This window comes from Callionymus lyra, chromosome 3, assembly GCF_982586985.1.
Source record: "Callionymus lyra chromosome 3, fCalLyr1.hap1.1, whole genome shotgun sequence".
Classification (NCBI taxonomy): Eukaryota; Metazoa; Chordata; class Actinopteri; order Syngnathiformes; family Callionymidae; genus Callionymus; species Callionymus lyra.
This window is the reverse complement of record NC_141820.1, coordinates 39,256,092-39,268,876: the sequence shown is the minus strand read 5'-3', so window position 1 is coordinate 39,268,876 and position 12,785 is coordinate 39,256,092. Positions and strand designations below refer to the sequence as shown.

General features: G+C 38.9%; 1 protein-coding gene across 1 annotated transcript; it reads left to right on the top strand.

The window, feature by feature from the left end:
- The first annotated feature begins 919 nt into the window (after positions 1-919).
- On the top strand, positions 920-9,732 carry kat2b (K(lysine) acetyltransferase 2B). Its single transcript, XM_087787923.1, has 18 exons — positions 920-1,245; positions 2,450-2,576; positions 2,649-2,794; positions 4,228-4,314; positions 4,392-4,573; positions 4,964-5,155; positions 5,244-5,347; positions 5,437-5,562; positions 5,670-5,803; positions 5,925-6,133; positions 6,200-6,326; positions 6,422-6,532; positions 6,627-6,770; positions 7,185-7,299; positions 7,379-7,409; positions 7,787-7,850; positions 7,910-7,994; positions 8,077-9,732. Exons 1-18 carry the CDS (start codon positions 1,045-1,047, stop codon positions 8,268-8,270), a joined length of 2,379 nt encoding a protein of 792 aa, XP_087644049.1. The 5' UTR covers positions 920-1,044; the 3' UTR covers positions 8,271-9,732.
- The last annotated feature ends 3,053 nt before the right edge of the window (positions 9,733-12,785 follow it).

The window sequence follows — 12,785 nt, the reverse complement described above, 5'->3', positions numbered from 1 at the left end:
AGTCAAAGTTAGGATGACCTGATTAGATTATACTAAGAATGAGGTCTGATTCAGAGGCTAACTTGCTGTGACGAACCCCTCCCTGAAGAAAGATGCACGGGACTAAAGAAATGTTGCAAATTCAAGTTTATACTTGGATCATATATCTCAACAAAAAAAAAGAAGACACGTTTTGTTCATATTCATCATGTATGTATGGGGTTTAATGGGGAGAAACAACTTGATTGATCGTGGGCCCTTGAGCAAGGGACAAGTTCTGGCTAAATGGCGCCTAAAAATGCCGTCAATGTGACCGTTATGGAAAGGTAAAGAAGAATACCTTTTACAGAGAGAATGCTACTCGGCTCATCACTTGGCTTACACAGATTGTGTTCTTGAACCGAGACTTGCTGGCATCATTTAAAGATGGTTTTATTTTTAGTGACCTGAAGTAACTATGTGTCTGTCAATTCTTGCAATAATGCAGTGGGCCCCGTGTCCTGGTGCTGGTCAACGAGGAGTTTGTTACTGGGCCACACACACACACACACACACACACTCACACAGTATTCCATTTCATTTGTATTGATTATTACTGTCTTAAAGGATTCAATATGGGAAAAGACTATTTTAATGTCATGTCAAGATGATTGTGTTCGTAAAAAAAAAATAAGTGAAAAGAATAAGTAAAACACATTTTTGTTGTAAATAAATCACTTTTAATGTATTCAGCGTTTAGCTGTAATGGCTATTTTATTTTTCCTTTTTTATTCACTTTAATATGTACAATATCCTGTTAATCAAGTGATTGTGACTGAATGTAGATGATTGATTACAGTCAAATTGAAATGTTCCCCTAAAAGTTAGCAATACTTTGCTGTTTGTGACCTCTGGTAAATCGAGGCTCCACTACTTGAGCCCCCTAGTGGCGGGAAATGGAGCCACAGTGAGAAATAGAAAATAATAATGAGCGCCATGTCTGCTCCTCCGCTGCTGGAGTAGAGCGGGGCAGCAACGCAGACATTTCCCGGGCGGGAGTTCCCGTCGGGGGTTCTTCATTGAATCATGGCCGACAGCGCGGGGATTCAACAAGGTTCCCCGGCCATCGGCGCCGCCGGCCTGGTCCCGGCTGCTCCCGGGGCAGCGGGGACGGAAGGCTCCGGCGCGGCTGGAGGATCCGCGAGAATCGCAGCGAAGAAGGAACAACTTCGATCCTCGCCTCGGCCGAAGAAGCTGGAGAAGCTCGGAGTGTACTCGTCCTGCAAAGTATGCCATGTTTAATCGTCAGTGGAAAACATTAGAATCGGCAGTGTTTGGACTGCAGGATGCAATAGTTTGTAGAATGCAAGCGCAGCAGAGGAAGCCATTGCAGCGCTTAAAGCTTTCATTTTGCATCGACAGAAGCAAACACTGATCGACTGATCGAATGCATCATGTTGGACGGGACATGTCAACAAGGGAGGTAGTTTGGATGCCTGGAGCGTCCGGGCTGTTTATCGTGACAGTGTCTGCCTGGTGGGGGGTGGGTGAGCGTAAACACTGGTGCTGCTGGAGGAGAGCAGCTTCAGTGCCGTGCGTGTGCGTGCATGTGCTCGGGCTTCAACAGCAGCTCGACATTGACGTCTCGTATGAAGGTTTTGTGCAGTATTTCATCCGCAGACAGGGACGGGGTCTTTGTTTTGACAGGGTGACAGCTGCTCGAGGGGTGGAGTTTGTTGTTGTTCCAATGCGCATGCTCAGAGGAGCAGCTGGCCCTGACAGGCCGCAGACCCCGAACTGCTGAGGTCAAGTTGATGGGGTCTATGATGGGAATATGATCACTGAAAGTGGATCAGATTAAACATTAAACCCAAAGGAAGACCACTGATCATCAATGTTATAGTCATATTGTATTATAATTTCAATTTTTGGCTGAAAGAAATGGTTTTATATTAATGAAACATTATTAATAGGGAATAATAATAATACATACGTTTTGTATAGCGCTTTTCTGGGTACCCAAAGACGCTTTACAAAGACACAGAACAAGAAGGATACAGAGGGACAATACAGTACATACAATACAGACATGTATACAGACAGATATGCAAAAAGAACAATACAAAGAGAAGATAAGGGGGGGGGGGGGGGGGAGTGGTTTTTCAGGTGATTTGGCAGGTGTTGTAAGTGATGTTGAAAAGATTGGTTTTTAGGTGATTTTGGAATGTTCTTATAACGGTGGAAGGATGTTAAATTATATTGGAATGTTATGTAAAATAATGATAGCAACCACACTTCTTAAGAAATTATAAACCTGTAACCATGATTTTAACTATTTTAGAAACATGTTTCATTTTCTGGATCCTCATTGAGATCAATGTTATTCAACAGCCACAAAGGACGGGTCATTTGAAAAAACATCATTGCAACATCAGTGATTGATTGCTTATAGTACTTTTTGAAGTAACTTTTTTTTTTAATGCAATTTCAGGCAGAAGGAGCCTGCAAGTGTAATGGCTGGAAAAGTCAGAACCCCCCTCCAACGCCCCCCAGAACAGATCAGCAGTCCAATGCAGTTAATCTGCAGGAACCCTGTCGGAGCTGCTCTCACACTTTAAGTATGCGCTGTACTGATGTTATTTGATGTGCCATTGTGTGAGTAAGCAGAAGCCCATATCTTTGTTTCTCAGGTGATCATGTGACCCATTTGGAAAACATTTCAGAGGATGAAATGAACAGACTACTGGGTATTGTGCTAGATGTGGAGTATCTCTACACATGTGTTCACAAAGAGGAGGATGCTGACACAAAACAGGTCTACTTTTCCCTTTTTAAGGTAAGTGTTTGCTCATTCATATACATATATAGTTGATACTGCTTATATTCACCAAATATCAAGAATCGAATATAAACAGTGTTATATTATTTATTCATTCTTTTTTAAGTTTTCTACTGCCACCACAGAAAATCCTATGTTGTGTTTACAACACTGGCAATACATGTTTCTGATTCTGGTACAACTAATACATTCCTTTTATAACATTTTGATAAATTAACTTAACGATACACAAGAATAACAACTCATGAACTAAGGTGTTCTTCCACAACAGAATAGCTTCAAGTATACACATTAGTGATGTCTTTTGAATCATCATTGTTACATTTTTTGTGTCATTCAAAAAGTCAGTTCTACATCATGATGCGAGACCCTCCAGCCAGGCTTTGCTTGTGGTTTATACCTCGGGGCTCTGTCCCACCACTAAGGAAAGACAATTTACCCGCCACCCAGAAGGTAGCAGTGTCCCCTTACCTATAAAAAGGAAATGCTCCTATGACGCCACAAAGGTCTACTTGTTTCTACCATAGACTTATTAGACACCGCGTCGACTGCTGCCGCTCACTAGAACGGTGTGCTGTAGGGCGGCCATCTTGGTACAGTGCCACTCGCTCCAGTGCATTACGTCTATAGAGGAATGACGTGTTTACACTATAAAAGTGAGCATAAATCGCTCTTTTGCCAAGCTTTTTTCATGTGGTTTGTTTTTCAAACCTCAGACCAGATAGACAGACATTATTAGAAGGAATATTTTACTATATAAAAAAAACATTTTGAAGAGATAGATGAAACAAATATGAAAGGTATGAGGATAATGTCATGGTATTACATAATGTTTTAAAATGAAATATTCTTTTGAGAAAATGCGGGATAAAATTATGATTAGGATCACTGCAATGTAATAACAAGTGCAGCGTACAAATGACAGATTGTTGATACTACCTCAGTAATAGATTTTTAAATAAAACCCTCTAAGAAATTAAACTAATTTGACAGAAGTTACTTCTTCTGATGCAACTGGAATTGGGACAATAGATTTACAGAAACAATTTATTACAAAAGAGCTAAACATTAATAATAATGATTAATTTAATAATAACCTGCCCATACTATGTTATCCCTTAATTATATTTTACCTGTGAAAAGTGATCCCACAAGATCAAGTACAATATTCCGCTCATTAGATCATCCATAAGGGTTTCTTTCTTCCATTGCGATGTAGCAGGATCCCCATTGGGGTAAATTGACTTTTCTCAGTGGCGGGCAGAGCCCCGAGGTATAAAGCACATGCGAAGCCTGTCTGGAGGCCCTCCCATTTATTCTTAGAAATGTGGTTACGTTAGGTAACTCGGGTTAACAGTATACAAGCCGTAATTCTCACATACAGTATTGTTGTTCTGCTCGTAATGTTTCATTTGTCTTTGTTTATCCAGCTACTACGGAAGTCTATTTTACAAATGGGTAAGCCGGCATTAGAAGCACAGGATAGTCCTCCTTTTGAAAAGCCCAGCATTGAACAGGTATTTAAATGTCAACAAATTCACATTTCAGGACAGCGAGCAGCAGATCTTTTTTAATCCATGTTGATTTTCTTTAGGGTGTCAACAATTTTGTCCAGTACAAGTTCAGTCATCTTCCATGTAAAGAACGTCAAACCATAATGGAATTGGCCAAAATGTTTCTCAACCAGATAAACTACTGGCAGCTGGAGACACCATCTCAACGACGCCAACGGTTGACCAATGATGATGTTGCAGGATACAAAGCCAACTACACACGGTACTAGAACTAATAAATAACATTACATAAAGGTGACTTTCTTTTCAAGGAAAACTCGAAAGTCCATACCACAACAACTCAACCTTTATTTTAAAAACAGGAAAGATAAACATTTAACAAAGAACCCAAAGAAAAATAAAAAAAATAAAATTATCATAATCTTCTGTTTTTGTGTTTAAAGTTGTGTTTTCGAAAATGGCCTACCGAGTAGACAAATTTAAGGCCATTTGACGAATATTTAATACTATTTAATACATATGTATAAAAGATGTGTTTACAACCATAGCCAAACAAACTTACACTGTCACCTTGAAGTCATAGAATATTACACAAATACCATCAATCTATGTAAAAGTCCATTGTGACACCTTCATTTTGGTTAATCAACAGATGGCTGTGCTACTGCAATGTGCCTCAGTTCTGTGACAGTCTGCCCCGATACGAAACTGCGCAGATCTTTGGCCGAACTCTGTTGAGATCTGTGTTCACTGTGATGAGGAAGCAACTGTTGGAGCAGGCCAGACAGGAGAAAGACAAGCTTCCACCCGAGAAACGTACACTCATTCTAACACACTTTCCCAAGTGAGTTAAAAATCTATTGTCAATGTCTGTAAAACACCCACATATCCAAGGATACTGGTTATTCTTATACTTGTGCTTTTTCGCCCAGGTTCTTGTCAATGTTGGAAGAGGAGGTGTACGGCCACAATTCTCCTATCTGGAGTCAAGAATTCTTAGTAGCAGCTTCTGGAGGGCAGATTCCAATTCACACAGGTCAATTGCTCACTACAAAAATGTGATCCAGTCTTACACCAAGTAACGTGAAAATGATCAACACATGATTTTTTTTTGCCCATTTAAAGTGGTAACTGGACTCCCTGTGACCAGAACTTTGCACTATAGCACCAGCCCTGCATCAATGGAACCAGCAAACTGTGGCAGCAACAGCCCTCCCAGGAAAACAGCACCCGTACTTGAAGCTACCCCAGGTAAGACAAACTGTAGCCAATATCAACTTTGATTGAGACTGCGTTGTAAATGTGGCAAATATCAGATCAATTAATTAAAAATATTCTTCTCTTTTTTTACTTCTAAGTAGGGGAGAAGCGCAAACCATCAGAACCTCTTTACCACAAAGAAAAGAAGCGACCAAGAGTGGTTGGCGACATCCCCATGGAGCTTATCACTGAAGTCATGGCAACCATCACAGACCCAACTGCCATTCCAGAGGTAACATGATACAGACAAATTTAGTAAATTCATATCAACAAAAGTGCTGCCGTTATGAAACAGATGCATAGATAAATAAAGCATCATGAATTTACTTTACCTTTTTTTACCACTTCTGCAGACCAGTCTGCTAACGGCACACTCAGCACGTGACGAGGCAGCCAGGATAGAGGAGCGAAGGGGAGTTATTGAATTCCATGTGATTGGGAATTCTTTAAACCAGAAGCCTAATAAGAGGATCCTAATGTGGCTCGTGGGGCTACAGAATGTGTTTTCCCATCAGCTTCCCAGAATGCCTAAAGAGTACATCACACGGCTGGTCTTTGATCCGTATGTATGGATGGTAATGCATTTCCTCTTGGAGTTCGTTTTTTTAAGTTGAATACTGTTCTGCAGGAAGCATAAGACGCTCTCACTAATCAAGGATGGGCGTGTTATTGGAGGGATCTGCTTTCGGATGTTTCCTTCGCAGGGATTTACAGAAATTGTTTTCTGCGCCGTCACGTCAAACGAACAAGTAAAGGTAAGATCGGAGTCCTTTTAACATGTGATGTATCTTTGAATTTCAAAATCTTGATGACTGGATGTCCGTGATTAATTGTTACTATGTTTTTGTAGGGATATGGCACTCATCTGATGAACCACCTGAAAGAGTATCACATTAAGCACGAAATCCTCAACTTCTTAACCTATGCTGATGAGTATGCCATCGGGTACTTCAAAAAACAAGTATATTATCTTTATTATTTTACTCCTATTACAATACCAACATATTCACTAACTGTTGGAGAATATTGGTGATACATTGCTCTCATCTTTTTAGGGCTTTTCGAAAGACATTAAAGTTCCCAAAGCCAAATATGTGGGTTACATTAAGGACTATGAAGGGGCGACACTAATGGGCTGTGAACTAAATCCCAGCATTCCTTACACAGAGTTTTCCATAATCATCAAGAAGCAGAAGGAGGTGGGTTATTCTTAAAGCTGAACACAAATGTGTTCTTATGTAATTCAATTTATTTTACAGCTGAACACAGATAAATATAATACAAATATCCAAATGACAAATGGAAACATCAACATATTTTTGGTTTCAGTTATTTTGTGACTTGCCTTCCATCGATTCACGTTTGATTAGTGTCGATATTACAGATACATTTTAACTGACTGTAAATCGGCAACTAATATGAATGAAAATAAAAAATAAATAACATTGCTTTAGGAATTGTATTATTGTATATATTTGTATGTGTCTTGATGTTTTAATAGTGTTGGATTTGTAGATACCTAAAGAAAATGCCTGGTTGCTTTGTTGAAACATGTTTTTTTAAGATAGATTCTTGTTTGAAATGTATTCAATATTCCAATAATTTCGTCCCAGATCATAAAGAAACTGATCGAGAGGAAGCAGGCTCAGATCAGAAAAGTCTACCCAGGGCTTTCCTGTTTTAAGGAAGGAGTACGGCAGATACCCATAGAGAGCATTCCTGGAATACGTAAGCACCGTGCACTGAATAAAGCTCAGCAACACTCAATGTTGAAATACTCACACTGTTGTAACCTCTGTATTTAAAGGGGAAACTGGCTGGAAACCTTTAAGCAAGGGGTAAGTCTGATCTAATGTTATATTTTCTACATTGACAATAACACTATGTTGCGATCTCTTCCTGCTCTGGAGCTCCTTGTCCTTTGTGTGGTCCCTGGGTCAAGGAGAAAACAAATTAGTTTTTTAGGTATTCCTTGTGGTACCTCTAGATCAAGGAAATACATGTGCAGAGGCTCATCCAGAGGTCGCATATATACCACAAACACATTTGTTTGCAGTCTTTGGGTCAAGGCGACCCAGAGGCTGCACAAGAGTTAAGAAGAGGAAGAAACTTCCAATAAACATACCAGTAATGAAAAAATAAAGCAAAATACACAAGAATCATATGTTGCAATTTAAACACTGAAATCTAGTATTAATGTTTTATTTTCTAACAGGAAGGAACTGAGAGACCCAGATCAACTGTATAGCACTTTGAAGACCATTCTTCAACATGTCAAGGTACTATGTTCATAAATGACTTCTCAAGCACACTTGATGACATTCTCGTAAACTCCCAGAGTCATCCGAACGCTTGGCCTTTTATGGAACCTGTAAAGAAAACTGATGCGCCTGGATATTATCAGGTCATCCGCTTTCCAATGGGTATGTAGTCTCTTTTACATCTTCCATATTTCATCTACCACCACAAAGCCACTTATTGAAGAACATCTTATTTCTCATACAGACCTCAAGACTATGAGTGAGCGACTGAAAAGCAGGTATTACACAACACGGAAGTTGTTCATGGCTGACATGCAACGGATTTTCACCAACTGTCGTGAATACAATCCTCCTGAGAGCGAGTACTACAAGTGTGCCAACTTGCTGGAGAAGTTCTTCTACACAAAGATAAAAGAAGCTGGGCTAATAGATAAATAGTTGAAAGATAAATGCATCCATCAAAAGAAATGATGTAATGGGCATGCATAATGCAAGTAGGATCTACAGAAAACAGAGAATGTTACAATTGGTACTGGAGATAAGAGTTTTCGGAAAAGTCTTAATGGGGTTGTTAAACATAAAGATGGAGCACTACAGGTCTCTCTGAAGGAACTATGTCTAAGAACTTATGTTTAATGAACAGATGTTCTGGTTGATGACAATAGTGCAGCAAGGTTAAACATTAATTCCCACAATTACAAAGGTAGACAGCAGACTTTTGCAAAATTCTGAATTTTAATTTTTGGGTATTACATAATATTTTTTTATATTTCATATATTATTACTGTGAACTTTGTTTTCACATTGTTTTCTAATATAATTAGAGCAGATACTGTTCATTGAATGAATTAGGATTATATACCCAAGACAAAAAAGGGCAAAAAATCTGTCAAGTATTTTTTTATATTTACGCTACTTGGCAATATTTTATTTCTCTGTGTATCTGTATCACAACCTTCTTAATTTATTAATTTGCTTTAACTGAGTTGAAACAAATTAATCTCAAATTCCATCCAAAACTGGATTTTATGATCCATTCCTGTAACCACAAAAGCACATTGTCTACAATTTCAGAAATCTGCAATTGCCAACAAGAAAGATTGAGCAGCAATGTTCCCAAATCTTGGTAGTAGCACCGATTATTTTATGGTTCCATTCAAGAGCATACCTTCTGCACTAAAACACACCATTCTTATTGCCCCAGTTATTCTGTGCACTAATATTACCCAAAGATGAGGAAATTCTGATGAATCTATGTGTCCCTTTCTGCAAGTGTAAGCTGACTCAGGTACTGACAATAATGAGCAGTCTGTTAAGTCATTCTCTTATCAAGTGTTACCATCCAAAAGTGACCGCAAACGTGAAGTCAAAATTCTTTTTAAAAGAGTAAATAAGCTCAAAGTTTGTTGAGTTCATCCTGCCAAAAAGGATTCTGTACATTCAATTTGTACAGATTTTATCTATTTCAAAAGATTTATATCTATTATAAACTGTATTTTAGATGTGTATAAGCTGTATTTTTGTTTCATAAATTGAAAAATAATATTTTCCTTGATAAGTGAAATAGGGCAGTTTTACAATGCACTTTTATTAGTAGTATTTACTACCATCGATAAAATAATTTCCCCTAGATTTTGTTTGGCAAATCAATGACTGCTGTTGAATAAGGACTAAATTAAGTATCGAGAGAGTATTCTTATTTATGTGCTGTGAGTAAAGATAAATATGAAAAAAATGACAATGTCTTAATTTATTCTCTTACATTTGCCCTGCAGATGGACATTGATAACTTTATACTTTGGAGATGAATTAATAGATTGTGCAATACTAAGTAGTTTTGCCATTTTGTAAAAAGCTGTTTGTACTTTTCAGACTCAAACGAAATAAATTTTGTAAATGTCTGGTGGTTTCTTAATACCTGTGTCACTACTTCATTGAATATCAGGTTCCATGATGGTGTTGTGAAACATCTGTTAATAGATATATAGAATATTTGTATATAGCTGTTGTATAGGTTTAGAGCACCACAAAACAATTGTTCTGGAGGAACAATAGCAAGGGTTCTAAGAGGGATAATCTGTCATTCGTAAAATTACACATGGAGGAATTTAGCATGGCAGAAGACATTCAGTCTCAAGTCACAAAAGCATCATGGGCGATATCTTCATCATGACTGAATGAGGGAAAAAAACAAAACATGCTAAAACACTGTGCAGCTAAATATTCACATCACCATGACCTGATCATATATGGAGACAGGATAGCAATATCAGCAGCTTGTGAGGGCCACAGTTCGGTAAGCAGCAGTTTAAAGCAGGGGTCACCAACCTACACCCAACAGCTACTCCAAGGGCACCGTGTGACCCGAAGGGCTACCATCAGTTTTATACACACTTCTGAAGTATCTAAATCTATATTTTTATGGATGATGAATGATGTTTCTTTAACACCTTAATACAGTATTGATTTTTCAATAATTACCTATGGAGAGAAAAGAAAAGTAAACACAAAATCAAACATAATAAGAGTTTGGCATCACAGAATCACGCCACTACGACCCCTGCTGGCAGGACATATGGGGAGGCCCCTTCACATGTCTGAAGTTACAGTCTCAAGATAGAGTTCTCCAATGTGTTAAAAGTTTCTCCAAAGCTGGCAGGCGTTGGCTCTGTACTCTGAGGACCCTGACTAATCCCCACGTTCCATCCGAGGTAGAGGGACATCTGGAGAGGTGTGGGATGTCCAATTTTCCTGATCACCGAAGAACAGATCAAAACTCCAGCAGAGTCGAAGAATGTAAGTAAGTAAGTAAGTAAGTAAGTAATATTTATTTATATAGCGCTTTTCCAGACCAGGGTCACAAAGCGCTTAAACAATGAAAACAATACTCAAAAAAGTATATACTTTAAAGATCAAGATAATACTGAGAACAACACAGGAGTTCCAGAAAATCAAGGAAAAGCCTGAACAAATAGAAACGTCTTAAGATTTTCCTTAAAGGAGTCAGTAGACTCCATCAAGCGCAAAGAGAGAGGAAGATTGTTCCAAAGCTTAGGAGCAACAGCCTGAAAAGCTTTCTCTCCTCTGGTCCTGAACCGTGAGCGTGGAACCATAAGTAGATTCTGATCCACAGACCTCAGAGCCTGAGCTGGGGTGTAAGGCTGGATCAGATCAGTGATGTAAGGAGGAGCCTGACAATGAATAGCTCTGAAAGTAACCAGAATTTTAAAGTTGATCCTGAAAGAAACTGGAAGCCAGTGAAGAGTTTTAAGGATCGGAGAAATGTGAGTTCTTCTACTTGAGCGGGTCAGAATTCTCGCTGCAGAGTTCTGAATCAACTGCAGGCGAGACAGCTCCTTCTTGTTAAGACATGAAAACAAACTGTTACAATAGTCCAGACGAGAAGAAACAAACGCATGGATTACAAGCTCCAGATCATGTTCCGACAACATTTTCCTAAGTTTAGAGATTTTTCTCAGTTACTGTGCTCTATTTTGATGATGTAGATGGAGGTCGGAAGCCTGGAAGTAATGCCTCTGTCTTTCTCGACTGTGTTCACTTCAAACAAGGTGGCTGCCAGGTTAGGGTAGTCAGTCCTCAGTGTGAGCTGGCCTTGAAGCCTCTTGATCAGCTCCGAATGGAAATTTTAAGTTGTATGTCAAGTGTGTTTATTGGAGGTGTACAGTCATTTGTGTCCTTATGCCTGATACAGCGTTTCGTTAGAAGTTCACCCCATGCCTAACTTGGACCCAGACCAGGAACATATCCATCTGTTGTGTCCAGTGAGGGCACATGCCTGTTCTTGCAGGTGGTGGCTGTGTTTCAGATGCTGTAAAGCGTTGCTGATGTTCTTGTTCTCACGAGGTCAGGTCATCTGCCATTTTCCGGGCCTACCAGGACCACCCGCGCTGTGGCTTCTTCAGTGGCCCTTCTGCAGGTTGTTGAAGCAGAGGACATCTGCTTTCCCCTCGACATTGACCATGGCACAAAGGACCACATGATAATTGATAAATTGTTAAAGAAAATTTCATTTTAATTTTCTTGCAGAAAAAATATTCTACTGCAACTGAAAAAGAAACCACAGAAAGAGCAAAGCAACATGTTCCTTTTTTTTATCCATGTGAATTTTTCATCTTTCATCTGTCATTTTTCTTTAACACAGAAGCCAGCCAGAGATATCCGATATTTGACATCTCTCCATGTCTCAATTGACAGACCTGGAAGCTTGTGGCAGGTGGTAAGAATGACTTCTCTAAATACAGGTAGGATCAACTCATATGGGAAAACATCTTAAATCTTAAACTATATTATTATAGGGGATACAGATTGCGAAAATTAAATAGGCCTTGGATTGGACACATATATAATTCTAAATTGAACATGAAGACATGGGTTGCTATATAGATCAAAGTCGCACGTTAGTGTCAGTATCAGGACCAGAATGGCAGCAAATTATCGGGTATTGTTTTGATTGTTTTAGCACTTTGTGACCCTGGTCTAGAAAAGCACTCTACAAATATTACTTACTTACTTACTATGTGTTCGTGTCGGGAACCTTGGACCAGAAACCCGTCTTTCTAGCAACTATCTATAAACCCAACTGGGATGACCAGACATTCATGAAATATTTATTAGCAGTTATACCAAATCTTTATACTCAGTGGATTATGGGAGGATGGCTACATAGACTCCTGGAGGTTCAAATACCTGCACACTAAAAAAATGTATTTTTCTCTCAAGTTCATTTACAAGACTGTATTACTTCATTCTAGTATCATCTCATTACTCATTAGTTTTAGATCTAAATTGTATTAAGAAACCCCAAGAACTTTAAGTATGGTGCATTGAACCCATACTTAATGGATCATGCTGATTTGTATAAACAAATTAGAGATGCTATTGATTTATTTCTACTGAGACTAACACAAGTGATGAGACCACAGCTTTCCTCTT